We start from the raw sequence: 20,385 nt of genomic DNA, 5'->3' as shown, positions 1-20,385 counted from the left end.
GCAGTCGCTCCACACCGAATAGGAAATCGATTCCCCATTGACTTGGAATGTGGCCCACATGAGCGTATTTTGATTATTAGATGACTTTGCACAGGCAGATAACAAATCTGCCAAAACAGGAACCCGAGTGACACCCATGTTCACTTTGCAGAAAGAACTAATCAATTCAAGTGTTGTCCAGCTTCTTTTCAAATGTATTAGGTTAAAAGACGCAAGGCTGCTTTAAACACATTGAGTAAAAGCTCTGCGATGCCGCAGGATGATATGGAGTTTAATAAGAAGTGACGCTATTACCTGCTTATCTTCCAGCAGGAACTCATGGGCTGCGCTGGCTGTCAGGAACTTACACTATATCACTGATAACTCACTGTTATTTGAACTTAAAAGAGATATTTTATGGAAAATGTAGTTTTTAATCGCTCGCCTACAAATAACTGGAGCTCTACAGCTGAAATTAAACAACCGAGTAAATCGTTTGCCCATTTGAAATGATGCATGTTAGTGAGCCATTGTTGCCACTTGTGACATCACAAGTTGGCACATTTACATAATAATGGCCCCACCCCGAGTTTCTCCACCCATTATTGGGCGTTGTGGGGCCTTAGAAGCCCTATGATCAAGCGACGGCCAGAGTCCCATCACCGGACGACACGGGAGCACAACAATGTCAAACCCGAAAGCAGGGCTTCAGTGTTAGCGCAAATGAGCGCGAGCTATCTGCGTTAGCTTCTGATAAAGGGCACATACTTGAATGTTTGGCTCGATTGTCGACGTGGGGAAGCGCCACACGGATAACATGTATTGACAAGTGTAATTTGACGGCTTGGTGATGAAATGCTGGCTCCAGGAGTTAAATTAGCTAGCGGTGGGTTTGCGCGAGAGCAATTCATTTTCAGTTTCATTTATTTTGGGTGCGAGTTTTTCTGACCCCCTTGTCTTTGCTTAAAGAGGGTGTGGCAGCGCCTTCAGGAAATTCAATTTTGCATTACACTTGAAAATGACGCTGAAAATTATACATGCTGTGAGATTACGATGAGCATTGCAGTGGGTTTTCCAAATGTGACTTTGTAAGTCTGCTGTCGTGAAGGAACAAGCAGCCCTGAGGCCTACCTTCATATTTCTCGAATGGCAGATTAAATTGTTGCACCCTTTCACGTGCCTTTGACTGGAGGCGGATCAATTTCCACACAAACATTTACATTTGAGGCGTTGAGGGCTGGGCTGGGCGTGTGTCCGCTGCGCCGACTGATCGACGACTCATCCTCCTCAATGCGGCTGCAGAAGTGTAGGCAGGAAAGTCTGTAGCCAAATTCCAATTCTCTACCCACCAGCACGCACACACTTAAGTTTCAAAAAGCTGCTTTCGTGTACATACCGAAGTAAAGATTAGCTGACATCAAAGCACAACTGCATGACCGTCAGCCAACAACACAATTTCCAGCATCGTACAGGAACAAATGCTGAGTCTTCCATGGTCACAATCAATGCCACTTATACACAATTGCCCACAGGAGCAACCTTGTAATTCTCATGAGCCCCGACTTGAGACATCCATACTTTTACTTTTGGTTTGGTAAAACTACCGGCTCTTATTTAAAAAAGCTCATCAGCTGTCACTTTAGTACAGACAACCCAATTCCAGTGAAGTTGGGACGTTGTGTTAAACACAAATAAAAACAGAATACAATGATTTACAAATCATGTTCAACCTATATTTAGTTGAATACACAACAAAGACAAGATATTGAATGTTCAAACTGATAAACTTGATTGTTTTAGCAAATAATCATTAACTTAGAATTTTATGGCGGCAACACGTTCGGCGCTACATCTGTAAATGCAACTCGAAACTCTAGTATGCAACGCAAAAGCCATTTATCAACAACACCCAGAAACGCCGCCGGCTTCCCTGAGCCCGAGGTCATATAAGAAGGACTGATGCAAAGTGGAAAAGTGTTCTGTGGTCCGACGAGTCCACATTTCAAATTGTTTTGGGAAATTGTGGACGTCGTGTCCTCCGGGCCAAAGAGGAAAAGAACCATCCGGACTGTTATGGACGCAAAGTTCAAAAGCCAGCATCTGTGATGGTATGGGGCTGTGTTAGTGCCAATGGCATGGGAAAACTTATCATTAATGCCGAAAGGTACATACAGGTTTGGGAGAAACATATGCTGCCATCCAAGCAACGTCTTTTTCATGGACGCCCCTGCTTATTTCAGCAAGACAATGCCAAACCACATTCTGCACGTGTTACAACAGCGCGGCTTCGTCGTAAAAGAGTGCGGGTACTAGACTGGCCTGCCTGCATTCCAGACCCGTCTCCCATTGAAAATGTGTGGCGCATTATGAAACGTAAAATACGACAACGGAGACCCCGAACTGTTGAACAGTTGAAGCTGTACATCATGCAAGAACGGGGTTTTCTACGGGCACTCCGGTTTCCTCCCACATCCCCAAAACATGCATGGTAGGTTCATTGACAACTCTAAATTGCCCTTAGGTGTGAATGTGAGTGCGAATGGTTGTCTGTTTGTATGTGCCCTGCGATTGGCTGGCAACCGGTTCAGGGTGTACCCCGCCTCCTGCCCGATGACAGCTGGGATAGGCTCCGGCGCGCCCGCGACCCGCGGGAGGAGAAGCGGCTCAGAAAATGGATGGATGGATATTCAGATTTTCATTCTATTTCTGATGTATATCATTAATTTAAATGAGAAGGGAGAAAAGCGACCGAGAGAAAGAATTGACAAACTTCTAATCATCAGCCACAACATTTTCGGGTACTCTTAGGGATCTCTAAATAGCAATGTTAATGCTTTGTTTCGTCAGCAAGGTATTACTTCCAAATGTATTTGTTATCATTGTACCTCATCTATCATAGTGAGAGTACATACTGTTTCTATGAGGCTGTTAACTATATGAGAAGGGGGAAAATATTACAAACACTATCACTGTATATACCACTGGAAACACGACTTGTATTTTTGCAATAAAATTGGTTAATACTGTATACTACAATCACGTGAGTTCTATTTCCGCAATAGAGGTTTCAATGGGCGGCGATAGAGGAGACATCGCTCAGTGTGCACACGATGACGGCCTATCAAACAAAGCATCGCTGTCTCCCAAACACCATCAGGCTGATGAGTCTGCTTCCTTTGTCTCTGAGGCCGCAGTGCAAACTAGGAAGAGATCCAGAACCAGATGTGCACGCGTTTGTTCACAACGCCACTGTTTCCTCTCCTGTCTGCTGTTGTCCTCGCCCTCTTTTCATACATTTTCTTCCCGTCTTTCCTGGGTTCCTAATATACGAGCTGTATTAAAAAAAGGCAGACTTGAGATGGGTCTATAGCTTGCTAACATGGAAGCGTCCAGCGTTCTTTCTTTCTTTCATCTCCATGACTACTTCCTCTCCCTCTCTTTCCACCAGTTGTTAAAAACTAGCCCGTCCATATTACCACAGCTCACGGCAGCTCTCTCTCTTTTTTTTTTTTTGTAACTGTGACCTGCAAGTGAGAACGGCATCTCACACGGAACAGAAGTGGCAGGACTAATCGGGCGCTTGCGGGCCAGGACAGACAGAAGTGTCACGTCACGTATACCTATTTACACGTACAGTGTATATCCCTGCCCTCCTGTCTCCCCACTTGCTCCATTTTCAATTTTTTTTTTTTAAATGAAGTACTTCTGCCACACCGAAGGGATGATGCATTTTGGGGCCACTGACTAACTGACTATTTATATGATTGAGGACTTTAGAAGAGAGCTGAGCTTTTGCAAGTGACCATTGCTGTTGTGCTTAAACTGTAAGGCTGATTTGAGCGTTGTGAAAATGTAATCTCTGTTTCCAAAAAGGAGCCAAACCAATGGAAATCTTTTTTTTAATACGGTTAGAGAAATGTCTAGGTTGCTAAGAATAATTGTTTTAGAACTACTTGTGTTGAATCAGACAATTGGATCACCTTCTAATGATTCAAATCGGGTGTGAATACCGGACAACACAACACTGAAGAGTGGACTCCATCATCGCACTTCCACCAACGTAGCCTTTGTTGTCATAGGTCGCTACTGCTCTCTGGTGGACTTAAGTGGAAGTGCATTATGTTGAGGTAAATCCGTTCATTCCAGCTTCTATGCCAGTTCTGTATCCTCATTGGGTCGTGCTGGTGCCTCAGCTGACTTCGGGCAAGAGGCAAGGTACACCCTGGGCTGCTCGCATTTGTGGTCAATTGCAACACACAATTCAATATTGTCCTTCTGATAAAAGCTTACTATCAGCATTACTATTACTAAAGAGAGGTGAGTACTTCATGAATTTGCATCATTAAATTGTATTTTGTATTGTAATGTATTTTCCCGACCATAAGGCGCACTTAAAAGTCTTACATTTTCTCCAAAATGGACGGGGCGCCTTATCATGCGGCGCGCCTTATGTGTGCACCGAGTTCCAAAATCTATAAATGTTGTCGTGCGATGAGCGCTCCGCTCGACTGCCCGGGAGCATTTCCTGCCGACACGCTGCTTATACAGAAGAAACGCGGACGTGACTGAGGACAGCATGCGGACTTTAACGGGGGGAGTGTGCGCGTGAAGGAGGACGCACCCAGTGGGTATATAGCGCCATTGTGCAAAACAACACCGGTGTGGCTATGGACCCCGAAGCACAGTTTAAACTGCAAGCTGTCAGTTACGCGGAGGAACATGGGAATCGAGCAGCCGCGAGAGAATTCAAGATCGACGAATCCGCGGTTCGCAAGCGGAGGAAGCAGGAAAACGAGCTTCGCCGAGTCAAGAAGACGAAGCTGAGTTTCCGCGGAAACAGGGCGAGGTGGCCCCAGTTGGAAGACCAACTCGAGCAATGGATTCATGAGCGAAGAACAGCCGGGAGAAGCGTCTCTGCCGTCACCGTTCGACTGAGGGCAATAACGCTTGCAGAAGAAATGAAAATCGAACATTTTCAAGGCGGTGCGTTCGTCTTATGAAACGGCGCCATCCATCCATCCATCCATCCAGGCAAGGACGACCGTGGCGCGGCAACGTCCGGCGGATTAAAAGGAAAAGCTGGCCATCTCCCGCTCCTACGGCAGTAAAAAGATTACCGACAAATATATCCAGCCCAACCACATCAGCAACATGGAGGAGGTGCCGCTCACTTTCGACATCCCGGTGAACCGCGCTGTAGAGAAGAAGGGGACCGCCACGGTCGCGATACGCACAACAGAGCACGAGAAGTCGGCTTTTACTGTTGCGCTCGGTTGCCATGGTAATGGACAGAAACTGCCACCAATGGTGATTTTTAAGAGGAAGACGCTGCCTCAAGAAAAGTTCCCAGCCCAAGTCATCGTTAAGGCAACGAGACTGACTGTGACAATGGCGAGAGGGAACCCGGCGTGTTTGTTGGAGAACGTTTCTAAAATGTGTAAATGCATTTTGCAAACTCACCATAAACTTTGCCCAAGAAGAGGGTCTTGACCAGGTTGAACTTGGTGTCCGAGGCATCTGGGAGGGTGTAGCTGACTGCAGGGTAATGATCCAACTGAACCACAGAGGGGAGATTGGGAGAGAGCAGGAGGTTAACTCAATGAACATCTGCATCGTTCAATAAGGGGCGGGTCTCGGAGTACTGACTGCAGCACTTTGGTCAGCCTGGTCTGGACATGGCTCATCGGGCAACATACACAATTTCAGTCAAATGGTTTGCCAGGTACGGCTTAATAAGGGGCTCTTTGTCCTTATGTCTGCAAATCAATCTAAAATGCGTATAGAATCTAGTGAAAATAGGCCCGTACCTGCATATATGTACGGTATATTTTTACATTTGTTTTTTTTTTGGTTCAGGCAAGCCAGTTGAGGCTGTAGGGCTTATTGTGTTACACTGAACAGATGACCAAACATGAATTGACGGAATGTCATTTCGAGTCACAAACAGATTCAAAGCTTTTTCTCACTTTAGAATGTGCAAGAAAAGGTGAGAACAGCCGACATGTTTACAAAGAAGCGCATCCGTGGAGAACGGAGGTGCTGACGGAGGGAGGGAATACAGCACTTTAATAATCCTGAAACATAATTCACTTGTTATTGCGCTTTCACGGAAGTTTCTAATCAGCTTGAAGGCTGCAGCCAGCTGCAATTGACAGGAATCATTTCAAGCCCACAAATTGCTTTCAGTGTGTGTGTTCAAGATATAAAAGATCCCCCTCACCGCCCACCACCCCTCCTCTCCACTTGTACTCGACGCACACGCTCACCAGAGGACTGCATCTGAGCGTCCACGAGGCCGCTGAATGCATACCAACCTCAGACGGAAGCTTAGGGGCCAGGTGAAAAATCTGTTTTTTTGTTGGTTTAAATTTGCTGAAAATCCTGCGGTGACCGATTAGACGGTAGCCACACTAAACTCTCACCGAGGCGGGTCCGCGTGTGCGTGTTATTATGTTCATAGCCGCTTCTCGAGCAGATAATTTTACCCCTAACACGCACAAATTTGATTCGCCCCAAAAGGGTGGTCTCAGTGGAGCATTGTGTGGGTTTTGTTTTGCACGCTGACTGGAGGGCGGGATAATGGGGCAGGATTAAATTGCACATCGCTTATTTACTTTTATCTGAAAAAACTAATTGGCTGCACAGCCAAGCGAGGGTCGTCTGGGTCTCAAAACCCCAACAAAAAGGTCCACCGAGGGAAGCTGCAACCTCATTTTACCAAACTTTTCTCAATTACAGCCACAATTGTGTGGAAGCTCTTCTTTTATGTTGCACCATTTGGGCCAAAAAATATCCCCCCTAGCGCAGCTGATGCTTTTCAGCGGAAATAAGGAACATATTCAAGGTGGCGTTCGAAAAAAAAAAAAGCAAAAACATCTGAAATGTGTTCCCTGAACTCTTAGCTCAGAATAAATCGATTCTAGCAAACTCCTCACACTAAAGTTTCAATGCACTGAGAATGCATTTACTGTTGTATTGTTATTTGTCTGCCTAATTATAACTATTGGACAGTGATAGTCCCATCGCAGATAAAGCATTTGAGAAGATGGCCGTAAACAAACAGAACATCACTAGCACATGAACTGAATTATTGTTCAGATCACGACATAAATAAATAAAAGGTTCAATAGAGGGGGGGGGGGCGTGAATGAATGCAAAGATACTAAAGATCAGGTGGAAGGCAGCGGGATCAAACACGAGGTTTCATCGCCATGCACCAAATACACGACAGTAGGTACATTTGCACCATCAGCTAATTTCTCATGGAAAAAAAAGCTATCAACGATTCCAAACCGTAGGCGTTAATTCCACGTTTGTGACTGTGAATGTAAATTGTATCATGCAGAGATATTGCAAAAAGTATCACTATCATCGCTATAATTAAAAAAAGGAACGAGCGGTTAACACGACCGCAGCACGGTTCGGAAATTCGGGGTTTGAATCTCGGCTGTGGCTTCCGGTGTGGAGTGCGATTTCTCAGCGTACTCCTGCTCCATCCCACGTATAAAAAATAAAAAAATAAAAATAAAATAAATACAAAATAACACATTAACTGAAGACTCTAATTGGAAAATCGGTGTACATGTGCGTGCGAAAGGTGGTTTGTCCATATACAAAGGGCAGTCAAAAATGAATAAAGCTTTATTTATTGCAATAGAAAGGTCATATACGCATAGAAATAAAGATAGAAAAGTGGGCACTTCCATATAAGCTCCCTTATTCTCAACACCGACTGTCCATCGCTAAACAAATGCATGTATGCCAGCCTCGTCAAATTTAGTAGGTTGTGCTTTTAACCAGTGTTTTTGTTTGTTTGTTTTGTTCACAGCTTGCTTAGCTTGTTCATCATCAGAGAAGTACTGACTCCTACCTCCTTCTTTTAAAGGTCCCAAAAAAAATGTGATCATTTGATGGTGCCTTATCAGGTGAGTATTGGGGGATGGGTTGTCCAGCAAAAAAATCTAATCTAAGAAGGTCTCCGTGTCTCGACTGGAGGTCTCTACAGCCTCAAGGAAACTCTCCCATTCCGTTTCAGCCAGGACATTGTGTGTGATCCATCGGCAAGGGCTTGCCAGCCTCACGATTCTGCTGCAGGCAGCGAGAAAAAAAAATAAAAATAAATAAATAAAAAACAAAATAACAAAACGGGATTTATATGGCCGCTTGAGGGCAGCAGAGACACAAAACTGACATCACCTTGAGAGCGTGTGAGGGCAGAGAAGCACAAAGATTTACCGAGTTCCACCATGTTTTACATCAATGTTTCCCAAACCAAATTTTCACAAAACGACTACAACATATCACGGGAAAACGATGATCTCATCTCACTGTACTTTCTCAGTGTGATATCTGGGTCTGTTTGCTTGAACAAAAAGCTGTTTGCGTCGTATTGTATCGGTTGTATGAATAGCAACAGATTGATACACAGCTCAATAGCACTGTGCCTTAGGCCATCCAGTGGAAGAGCATTTAGTTGTTCTCCCTGTCACTATACATCTTTGGCATACAGAGGCGAGACGAACAAAGATCCGTTATTCGTAGTAAAACATGTAAAATTGGGTAATTTCCGACTCCAACCCAGCGGTTGGGAATCACAGTTTTCGATCATAATTCTAATCTGTATTTTAGGAGGGCGGTCGTGGTGCAGACTGGGTGGTTTTATACAAAGTTGCTGAGCTAAAAGGTGGATGTTTCGCTCTCAGATTCGCTGCCTGCAGGGGTCGTTACAGTATACTGTATATATTTGTATCAAGTGCATGTATGTAACATGAGAGGATACCTGAAGAGAAGTCCTTGTGCGAACATTAGGTAAGTTAAAAAAGTTGGTACAGTATGTCTAAGTTGCAGTTTCCTTCTTTCTTTAAACATCCTCCATCCTCTCGTTTAAATCCAAAATGACCACACTGTGGCCAATGGTGTCTCTTAATGCTCGTTCGAACTCTACCAAGTGGGGACGTTTAAGTTCATGGCTGAACACTGGGCTAAACATCCATAGGGTTGGTCCAGTAACGACAAAGCCAAAATGAGGTGGCCCTTTAAATTGGTACTACTTTTACCATGTATATTATTGCAAAAGAATTAAAACGCATACGATAAAGCGAGCCCGTGCCTATTCAACCATGATTACGTGTTTTTAATGGCTATATGCTTCATTCCGCGAGCGAGAAGAGGCAAGAGTTGGGGCTGGCAAACTCGTGGCCGCTTCTCCATGACGCGGCAACTGCTCACAATACCCCGAGCATCTGACAGTTCCTGGCCGAGAAGAACATCGCTGTGCAACCTCCTTACTCATCCGACATCTTCACAGAAGACTCCCTCTCGGACTCCCCCAAAACTATCCCCTCTGACACAAGTGTAACATTTATGTGAGCTTTCGTGCTCACATTTTTCTGAGAAAAATGAAAATGTAACAGCGGAACTGTGTGTCTGTACAACCACTACCTGGATGGTGAGGTTTCTGTCAATGCGAGACATATTGACGCTATGACGTTGTCCATTGGCTAGGTTCCGCTGGTCCACGTCGATGGCAAACGGCTCCTTCAGACCTCCGAGGTTATAGCGGACCTGTAGAGAACCTGCAGATGCATGAGGGTGGAGTTTTGAAATGCTAGTCTTGTTATTTTGACTCGCATCTTTCTATATGAAAAGGTACACTTTCACAATGCAAGATCTGTCTAAAAATTAAATTGACCTTTATAAGACAGCAATGTCATGTTCCCACTAATGCAACTATGTAAGGAAAAAAAAAATATATAATCACCTCTCAGTATGATGCAGTGCTTTTCTGTACCGCTGCAAACTACCACAAACAACCACACACGCATTGTTGAATTACCGTAATTTCTTGTGTATAATGTGCATTTTTTTTTACTCTGAAAATGGTCAAAAGTCAATAGTGCACATTGTACATAGGTATAGGGGAAAATGAAAAAGACTTTCACATTTTATGATCATTGCACGCCGCCACCTAGAGGTTATGAAAAAGCTGTACGCTTTCATTCCAATATGCCACTGCCCCCTAGAGGTTATGAAAAAGTTGTACACTTTCATTCCAGTGTGCCATCTAGGTTATAAAAAAGGTGTAGCCTACACTTTCATTCCAATATGGCAGGGATACATATGACTGCATATATGTACAATTGTGCTCATACGTTTACATACCCAGGCAGAATTTGTGAAATATTGCTTTGTTTTTTTAAATATTTTTTTTCATATATGGGTCATTCCACAGATGTGGTGAAATGTTACGAGCAATTATATTACGAGCAAAATACATTAAAAGGCATCAAATATTAACACACAACAGTATCGTCAGTAATCAGGTATCAACATGTAGATATAAAATAATATTGTATCAAGAATTTTCCACCTCCAATTATTTTGCAATAAACCATGTCAAACACATGCTTGTGGTTTTTGACCAGTGCCGAAGTGTGACATTTTAGCAGTCATCAACGGAAATAGGCACATTGTGGAAAATATCTGCAAAACCCTGCAATCACTTCGCCAATATCTGCTAAAAGGGTGCGCCTACCTCTCAACAGAAGTTAATGACATTCCACGGCGAGATTTCTTAGTGGCACTTATTAGAAATAGGCACCGTGCTCGTAACTCTGTCAGTCAAAACGCGTTACGAGCAAGTGGCCACTCAATTTCATAACTCTAAACAAACAAGGACCATTTTACGACGGCCATTGGGAATTGATGCAATAATCTCCCAAAATAATCATAGAAGGATCAATCAAATGCTTCAGAAGGAGTAGGCGACAATATTGACTTACATTTCTAAGTGCTGGACATAAATTGGTTTGTGAACCTACTCTAACCCTAGTATATGTGTGAAATATTTCATACAATAAAAAAATTTCATACAATAAACACCTTTCCATGTTCATATCGAGACTCTGTTACAAGCGACCACCGGTCAAATAATGGTCATATTAAGTAAACTATGCATGTTTTTATCCCATGAACCCCTAAATGTAACTGGTATACTTCAAATAAATTTTACTAACATATTTTCAACAAAATGATTCAAGTTCTTCAATATATATATATATATATATATATATATATATATATATATTATATATATTTTATTTTTAAATACGACTGATGAGTGAGCAACAGCCATCATTCATTTCGTTATAGTTATGTTTTGTTTAATGATAATGTTTTTCTGAAATGCTTGACAGTTTCATTAGAATTCCATTAAAATAAATGTGTTTCACCTGGTCCTTCATGTTTTCTTGAAAGAATTGTACACATCTTACTAATTCTGCCTGAGTAATCAAACATATGAGCACAACCGTGTCTTTTCTCATTTACAAAATAAAAGTAGGGCTGTCAATTTCAAAATAAGAGGAAGTAAATAAAAAGAAAGTATTGTGTGTTCAAATAAAGTGCTGAACCAGAATAATTCTTTGAAAAAACTAAAAATACAGATAATACTTCATGTTTTGATCATATGGGTAGAAGCAAAATCATGCATTGTAAAAATGCATTATACAAAGGTAGAAGGGTTTTCCAGGATTTTGAGGTCAACTTTGGGGGTGCGTATTATACATGGGTGTGCATTATACACAAGAAATTACAGTAATCCCTTTTCAGTCTAAAATGAGCATTATCTTTCTAAAGGCAGAATAGAAAAGCCTTCTCAGAGCACAGGGTGCAACAAGATTGCAGATACATACTTTCCCTCCTCAAGGCTAAACATAAAATGTATAATTGAGTAAGAGGTGTGTTTCAATACATCGGTCCATATTGTTTAATTACGTACGAGCAACCTCTTGATTTGCGCTTACCATTATGCCTCAACACCACCGCCATGTAGTCCTCTGTCCTGGAGCTGACATACATTAAAATGGCTGGTGCACTGGATGTGCTGAAACTAAACGTCACTTCCTCTTTGGTTGAGTTGACTTCCTTCAAAGTCAGGTGACTCGCGAGGACCTTGGAGTCCTTCATGGCTCCTGCTGCGCCTTCAGGGAGGAGATTGTACCTGACCAATGTTCCGGTCTCAAAGAAGCCTCCAACATCTGTGGAGGGGAGAATGCACAAGTTGCCAAATGGCACATTGCAGTCACTGCCCAAGCTGCATTCATTAGTAAGAAGGCAACAACATACAATATTTGTTTTCATACTTTTGTCGACTGCAACTGCATTGTTCAGGTTGTCTGCGAAGACATTTCACCTCTCATCCGAGCAGGCTGCATAAGTTCATGCGGAAAGACGAGCAAGGACAATGCTGTCCCAGCTAAGACAATGCTGTCCTAGCTACCACTAGAGTGCCTCTCTGACTCACAAGATAGTAGGTAGCGCTGTCTTAGCTAGTCTTTCAACATGAAGCCTGGTCAGATGAGAGACGAAAAAGTTTTTTTTAAGACAACCTGAACAGTCCAGTTGCGATCGATTCAATGCCCGGAGAATACGTTTGTTATGTTGCTCTCTTGTGTTTACCTGTCTGAAGGAGTGCATCCCACCTGTGTGTCCCTTAAAAAGGAGATAAAAGGCCCGATGTGCATGAAATTAGAGAATGGGAAAGAATCAACCTCACGCTTGTGTGTGTGTGTGTGTTAAGAAAACTACGAGAAAGTGTTTTACTAGAATATATGAAAGCGTTCCACTAGTGTATTGGAAAGTGTTTCACTAATGTGTACGAGAGCGTTTCAAGAGTTTATCTGAAAGCGTCTCACTAGTGTATGACAGTAATTCACTGGTGTACTGTATATGAAAGCGTTTCACGAGTTTATCTGAAAGTGTTTCACTCGTGTGTATGAACGCGTCTCTAGTATTCTTTAGAGCGTTTCAATAGTGTGAGAGAGAATCTTAAATTATGTTCCCAACGCCCCTCTTGGAAAACACAGCATTTGCCTTTGGAGTTTTGCCGTCTCCCAGTGGCAGCAACCTCCTGATTGTACAATACCAAGTGAACATATTCATGCATGACCTTAAGACTGCATGTACTTTATGTCCCTGGCAGCCACAGCAGACCTGTTTGCCCAAAATGTTGTGCGTGGTGCAATTTTGGTGGCCACCCCGCACCCCGCCCCCCGCCCCGCCCCTCTGTATTCAACTCTTGCTAAATTTCATGGACAGACTGTGGGGGGAAGATGCTGGTGAATTCCGGAAGCTCAAAGGTGCACCACGGTTTGCAATATTTCCTAAGGGAATTGTTTTGAAATTGGAACAACGTTGTGCGCATCACAAAACAGATTAAGTTTGGCTTTAAAGGTTCCACTGTCCTCTATCGATGTAATTGGTCAAGTTACCGCTCCACATAATGGAATGATTTGATTTTCATTTCAGTACCTGCTTTTTTGTGTGGTCACGCTTACATTTTTTTGTAAGCACTCATGCTACTTCATAGTGAGTGTAAGTTTAAAGGTATAAAATCCTGGCTGTGCTGAATCCAATTTCAGCTTAACTGCAATTGAAAACCATTTTGCTGTTTTCTATACGCGCTGTGGATTATGTGAGGACTGAAAAAAAATAATAAAAAATGAGAGCATCTTCCTAGTCTCATTACCAAGACATAAACTACTTGGAAGCATAACGGGGAATGAGAAAAGTCAGCTGCAGGTTACAGGAGGGTTTTGTGTACGTGTGTTTGTATGTGTGTCTGCAAACCTTTGTGCACACGGGTATGTGTCTTGGAGTTGATCCGCCATGTGACCCTCAATGGCATCAAAGCAAGAGACTTAAGACGTATTGTTGCGACCTTTGAGTGTTTGATAACAATAATAACAATTGTGTTCGAGTGGAAAAGCAAACTGGCGGATGGCGCCCGCGCGAGTATAAAGACGCCTATATACAGCTCATTTGAATAATATTTATGTGGTAGTTTTATGACAAAGTCGCTAGAAGTTATTAGCTTATCCTTTAGGTCCAAATGTGCCTGAGTACGGGAGCCTTTGAGGGTCAAAATGTGTTTGTCGTGTGCCTTGTCGATCCTGTATTGAGTGAGGTACCATTAATACTGTTAGCATTTCAGCCGTAATATGAACATGGTCAGCGGAGTCAACAGGAAATAACAATGTGCAATATTAACTACCTTAAGATCTTAACGCCTCAGGGTCTACGATTATTCATTCGGAATAATCCTAACACACTATAACAACCAATCTGACTATTTCGGTTGATTTTAACAGTAATACAGTGGGTACTCGGTTTATATTTGACCACACACCTAAAGTTCAACCCTAGATTTTACGCTTGGGCTAAGGAAGCAGGAGAGGGACGAGACTGGAGGAGGTAAGGGGGAAGGAAGGACAGAAGGAAGCCAAGAGTGGCGGAAGAGAAGTGAGACAGGGGAGGAAACACCAGTCGAAAAAAGGATGAGGATAGCGGAGAATACAACGAGGGGGGAAACATGACTGAGGAGTGAAAGGAAATCACTGAACATGAGCAGAAGAAAAAAAGAAGCGGAAGATGACGGAAAGATGAGATGATGTCACACACACAAAGTAACGTGGTAGCACACACACACACACACGCTTAATCTCCATTCTCTAAACCCTGAAATGCCTCATCGCTTGTGACAGAACGCATAGGAGGTCACATATCACCAGACACTGTCGCACACTTTTGTGCAACACGCACACGCAAACGGCTTCCTTGTCATTGCTGTCACCACCGTGGCAAGAACTCAGGGGGAAAAGAAGCTTTAGGAAACAAATTAATTCGTGTGTCGGGGATCACGTCAGACTGTTAGCTAGCACAGAGGCTCGGATGGCGAAGTCAAACGTCTTTCATTGGGTGTCTTCGGAAAACTTGATTTGGGAGCCGCGACATCGAATGACTCCCCAAGCAGGTGGAGTTAGCCCTCACGATAAAGTTACAAGGTGACATGTAGCGCATTGAAGTGTTTTTTAAAATATTTTTGGGAGGGGGATTGGAAAGGGATAAGGAAAACTGCTCATTATTGGATTATGAGACTGAATGTTTTGAGCTTCTCCTGTCTGTCAAACGTGGTTTTATGTTTTTTTGTTGCCCGTCCTGACACTCTTGTAGAAGAGATTAAAGCAAAAAAAACAACAACAGAAAAATGATGTACTATATACGTAATGACAGTTAATCTGAGAAAATGTGTTATTTCAGAAGCGTGTATCAAACTGGTAGCCCTTCACATTAATCAGTACCCAAGAAGTAATGTTTGAAACGTTGATCAAATTCAGTGTTTTGTTGTTTTGGCGTTTACAGTGGTTAACTTCTCTTTACAAGTGCGAGTCAATTAAGAATTTATATCATCATCTCCAACATTAATTACCTAATAAGCCTTTGTCACTTGTCCTTAAAGGTAGTTTTATTGTTTTCATGTCTTACAAGTGACATGGAAAATAGACTTTTTTAATTGAATTGCTAGTGTATACAATTATTTGGGTCTCTGTAGTGTCTGCCCACCCATCCACCCGTTGTTTTTTCTCGCTCACCTCGAGTGCAGAAAGGGCCGTCATAGGCAGTGGCGGTGCAGTCGCACAAGTACCCATTGTACTTCTCCTCACACTTTCCCCCGTTGCGGCAATACATGCCATAACTGGTGCAGTGGCCTTGGCAGCCGGGCTTGACCCCGGGCGTCACCTTGGCTCTCTCATCCAGGTCAAGGGTGACGCCGTTCATCCGTAGAGCTCGGATGCAGCCCAGGAAACCCCTCTGGCCCCCTGCGGCACCTGCACAGAAAATGGAAGCGGTTAGCAGGAACACCAAAAGAAAGAACTTGAAGCCAGGGTCAGAAAAGTCATTTGGGATGCAAAAGGGCTATCTTATTTAATCGTTTGCAAAAACATTCCCATCTTAACGCCTGGAGGAACCAATGCTGTGCTATGTGAATCTATCCAACTGAGCTGCTGTTCTTGAAACAACCTTCAGCTGGCTCTAATTTCCACTAATTGGAAGAGCCTAATGAACAGAATGTCTTAATGAACATCGTACATGTGGAGATGGATTCCCAATCAGTACAAGCTACACACGAAACACACTGCATGGCTCCAGCTACCGCCCTAAACCGACCACGTCAACATTCATTCTTAGCCTCGGTGTGTCCAAAGCCATTCACACATGGTGCTTTTGGCCTTGTACTGTTACTATCTAACTGCTCATTAAGGTGCACAGAGAACGCGTTTAAGGTAGACTGATATGTGCCTTCATGATTATAGCAATAAGCACAACCATTAAACTACACCCACAGGAGTAGATTTAAAGTGCAATCGCAGTAAACAGTGCTCCGCAGTTAACAAAAGCCGGGGGGCAGTTGAGATATTAAAATCTCTCAGATGTATCCCTTCAATTCCAGAGATATGTCCGTTTTAAATGCCCACATGCACACACGCACAGGCACGCACGCACGCACGCACACAGGTAAATCACAGGGCTACTAGACTGCCACGTTATGATTACTAATAAATCTTTGTCGTGATGCATTATTCGCGGGGATGCAGCTGGGCTTTTACACACTTCCTCATCCATTTTCTGATTCTTCATCGGATTGTATCCCCACTCCAACGCTTTTTAATTAATCTATTTTGTGCCACTGATTGGCCGGAGGGTTCCACCACCTGTTTACCTCATTTCAAACTTGTCTTTGATTAAACGGACACAAGGCTCTGAGGCCGATGGAGAATAAAGTGGGCACGCACACTCACACACACACACACACACACAAACATACACACAAAAACACACGCACACACATTTTTTTTCATTCAAATATGAGAGACTGCGTGCTGTCAGTATTGGGTCATTATATATCTGACGGATGAGGGAACGCTCAATATTTGTGTATTATTATTGTTATTATCCATCCATCCATTTTCCACACCGCTTATCCTCAATAGGGTCGGGGGTATGCTGGAGCCTATCCCAGCTAACTGCAGGCAGCGGGGTAGGCAGAAATTCCCAGCTGCCGCATAGCTCACCGCACATTCTCATTCCAAGGTTATCCCACGAATTCAGCTTTCTTTACGAATGTTTACCTGTACCTTCGTTTTTTTTTTGTCCCGCTGCGTTGTTTCCCTGTAGTTTCCCCATTTAGATATAATTAACTTTTCCATAAAATTCCACTTCCTGTTGTGTTTTGTGTGTGTTTGAGTTTAATAGTAAAACCGCTGAAATCGAGGACTCGTATTTCATTCCTGTAGCAACCTTCAGATTATGAGACGTAGAGGTTTTTCGTCACTTTTCCTAAAATTTACGAATATAAAAAGAGACGTGGTGACTTATTACGAGACAAAAATTGTTTGATTATAACGTCAAACGTAAAATCGAGCTAAACCGGTTTCCTTTTCCTAAATTAATTACATTTTTATACAAAACCAATATACGCTACATCTACAAAACCATTTTGTCTGGCAATTTACAGAAAAATGCACCCAAACTAATCGGGAGAAGCTTCATCATGCAACAAGACAATGACCCAAAACACACTGCCAACACAACAAAGGACTTCATCAGGGGGAAAAGTGGAAGGTCTTCAAATGCCCAAGTCCATCACCAGACCTTAACCCAATAGAGCATGCATTTTACCTCCTGAAGAGGAGACTGAAGGGAGAAACTCCCAGAAACAGACAAGAACTGAAAGAGGCTGCAGTAAAGGCCCGGAAAAGCATTTCAAATGAAGAATGCAACAGTCTGGTGAAGTCAGTGGGTCGCAGGCTTGATGCAGTTATCGCAAATAAGTGTTATGCCACCAAATATGAAATTGTATTCACTTTAAATTAATTGAACAACATCTGTTCCAATTTTGCTCACTTGAAAAGGTTCTCTGTCCTGAGTTGTTTACCACATCTAGATGTAAATACCATGAATTTAAAGCTGGAATTCTGAACTTCTGTGTTTACTTTGGCTGCTCTTTAAGATGACATTTGGTTTGGATTAGACTGAGTTTGGACCCTTTGGTTAAAAATAACATGTCTAAATCCTCTATAATCCAAAATTATTTCCAAGAAGGAGATCTTATCACAGGGCTCTAATTTTGCAGCACAGGATTTGATATCTGTTGGTTTGCAGCAATGTCTTGCCGCATTATGAGACTTAAGGTCTTGGGGTTGATGGATCCCTCTGTGAAAAAGCTACTTGTGTATTGAAATGAAGAAGAGTTGGTAATTCCTCATGTCAATGATGGGAAGGACAGCATGAATCAAAATAAGTATCGATACAAGAGCACATTCATCTGCTGCTTCATCTAAAGATGCAGCAGCATGGCAGGTGAGATTTGAGTTGGAGCGTCTAACGTGCCATTATGTCTCTAACTTGGTGCCACTGAGACATTTTATTGCACTCAATAAATGTTACCTACTGTCTTGGCAGGTGGGTGAGGCTGGTTTCCCTGTGACGGGGTGTCGCACACATGCAGTGAGAAGCAATAAGCAAGAGGTTGATCCATTCAGGCAGAAGCCAGAAAAACAAGGAAACAAGAAAACATCCAAACAGAAGAGAGAAGTGAGCATGCAAAAATTACACACACACACACACACACACACACAAAAAACACATTAATCAAGGGTGAGGCATCAAACAGATGGTTAAATGAATGAAATGCGAGATCCAGAGTTATATGCATGTATTAAGTGAATCGGGGAGCTAAAAGTTAACCATGTGAGCTAAATGACAGAAGGTTGATGGTCTAAACATTCACTTTCAAGGCCATTCAAGCAAATGAACCACTGTGCAGTAAACACTAAAGCAATCAAACGCTTGATGAGGAGCATATTGGCTGAGAGGAAAAGATATGTAGATGGCACTTGAACACATAATAGGACTTTGTTTTTGCATGGAATGACACAAACACATCAGCATGCACTAGAACTATTGTTTCCCCCTTTTGATCAAATTTTGCTCACAAAAATGCATTGAATGTCTTCATTTCAGCATGCCTTTCCTTGTCTTTTTTTTTTGTATGGCTGTAAGGTTTGTAGCCTCACAAAATCTTGTGCAAAAAAGGAGTACAGTAATTCCTTTATGTCAAATCGAAACCTCCTTACTGCTTAGAATAGTTCGAAATTTTCTATGCAGTGCTTATTTTTTTTGCCCCCACTAAATTATGAGCAACAAGAATAATGAGAGCTGTCCACTTTTGATTGGATGCATATTAAAGTCCAATCAAGGTCTTGCTGGCTCGCCCTCTTGCTTCCTGGAGATTGATGATCAGAAATAAGAACATGCTGTCCCCTCTGTGGCGGTACAAGTCGTCCCCTAATTCTTTCTCCATTATTTCTTGTGTCACTGGATCTGTTCTTACATGCACAGCCGGTCAATTTGGACATACAACCCCAAATCCGATGAAGTTGGGAGGTTGTGTTAAATAAAAACAGAATACAATGATTTGCAAATCATGTTTAACCAATATTTAATTTAATACACTACAAAGACTAGATATTTAATGTTCAAACTGATAAACTTAATTGTTTTTAGCAAATAATCATTAACTTAGAATTTTAAAAAAAGCTGGGACAGGGTCATGTTTACCACAGTGTTACATCACCTTTTCTTTTAACAACATTCAAAAAACGTTTGGGAACTGAGGACACTAATTGTTGAAGTTTTGTAGGTGGAATTCTTTCCCATTCTTGCTCGATGTACAGCTTCAGCTGTTTAACAGTCCGGGGTCTCCGTTGTCATATTTTACGCTTCATAATGTGCCACACATTTTCAATGGGAGACGGGTCTGGACTGCAGGCAGGCCAGTCTCGTACCCGTGCTCTTTTACTACGAAGCCACGCTGTTGTAACACGTGCAGAATGTGGTTTGGCATTGTCTTGCTGAAATAAGCAGGGGCGTCCATGAAAAAGACGTTGCTTGGATGGCAGCATATTTTTCTCCAAAACCTGTATGTACCTTTCAGCGTTCATGGTGCCTTCACAGATTTGTAAGTTACCCATGCCATTGGCACTAACACAGCCCCATACCATCACAGATGCTGGCTTTTGAACTTGGCATCCATAACAGTCCGGATGGTTCTTTTGCTCTTTGGCCCGGAGGACACGGCGTCCACAATTTCCAAAAACAATTTGAAAAGTGGACTCATCGGTCCACAGAACACTTTTCCACTTTGCATCAGTTCATCTAAGATGGGCTCGGGCCCAGAGAAGCCGGCGGCGTTTCTGGGTGTTGTTGATGAATGGCTTTTGCTTTGCATAGCAGAGTTTTAAGTTGCACTTACGAATGGAGCGCCGAACTGTATTTACTGACATTGGTTTTCTGAAGTGTTCCTGAGCCCACGTGGTGATATCCTTTACACATTGATGTCGGTTTTTGATGCAGCGCCGCCTGAGGGATCGAAGGTCACGGGCATTCAATGTTGGTTTTCGGCCTTGCCGCTTACATGCAGTGATTTCTTCCGATTCTCTGAACCTTTTGATGATATTATGGACTGTAGATGATGAAATCCCTAAATTCCTTGCAATTGTACGT

General features: G+C 42.7%; 1 protein-coding gene across 1 annotated transcript in view; it reads right to left on the bottom strand.

Annotated features, from left to right (window-relative positions):
• cntnap2a (contactin associated protein 2a) overlaps window positions 1-20,385 on the bottom strand; it is a 285,876-nt gene that overhangs the window by 9,548 nt on the left and 255,943 nt on the right. The window contains exons 20-24 of the mRNA XM_061666622.1: window positions 18,272-18,301; window positions 15,411-15,647; window positions 11,784-12,017; window positions 9,421-9,554; window positions 5,440-5,533 (exon numbers count right to left, since the gene is read on the bottom strand). Of these exons, the coding sequence (XP_061522606.1) occupies window positions 5,440-5,533; window positions 9,421-9,554; window positions 11,784-12,017; window positions 15,411-15,647; window positions 18,272-18,301 (729 nt within the window). The remainder of the gene's footprint in view (window positions 1-5,439; window positions 5,534-9,420; window positions 9,555-11,783; window positions 12,018-15,410; window positions 15,648-18,271; window positions 18,302-20,385) is intronic.

The sequence above is a fragment of the Phycodurus eques genome, chromosome 21 (genome assembly GCF_024500275.1).
Source record: "Phycodurus eques isolate BA_2022a chromosome 21, UOR_Pequ_1.1, whole genome shotgun sequence".
In the NCBI taxonomy this organism is placed as follows: Eukaryota; Metazoa; Chordata; class Actinopteri; order Syngnathiformes; family Syngnathidae; genus Phycodurus; species Phycodurus eques.
The sequence above is the reverse complement of the archived record's forward strand: the minus strand, read 5'-3'. Positions and strand labels throughout refer to the sequence as shown.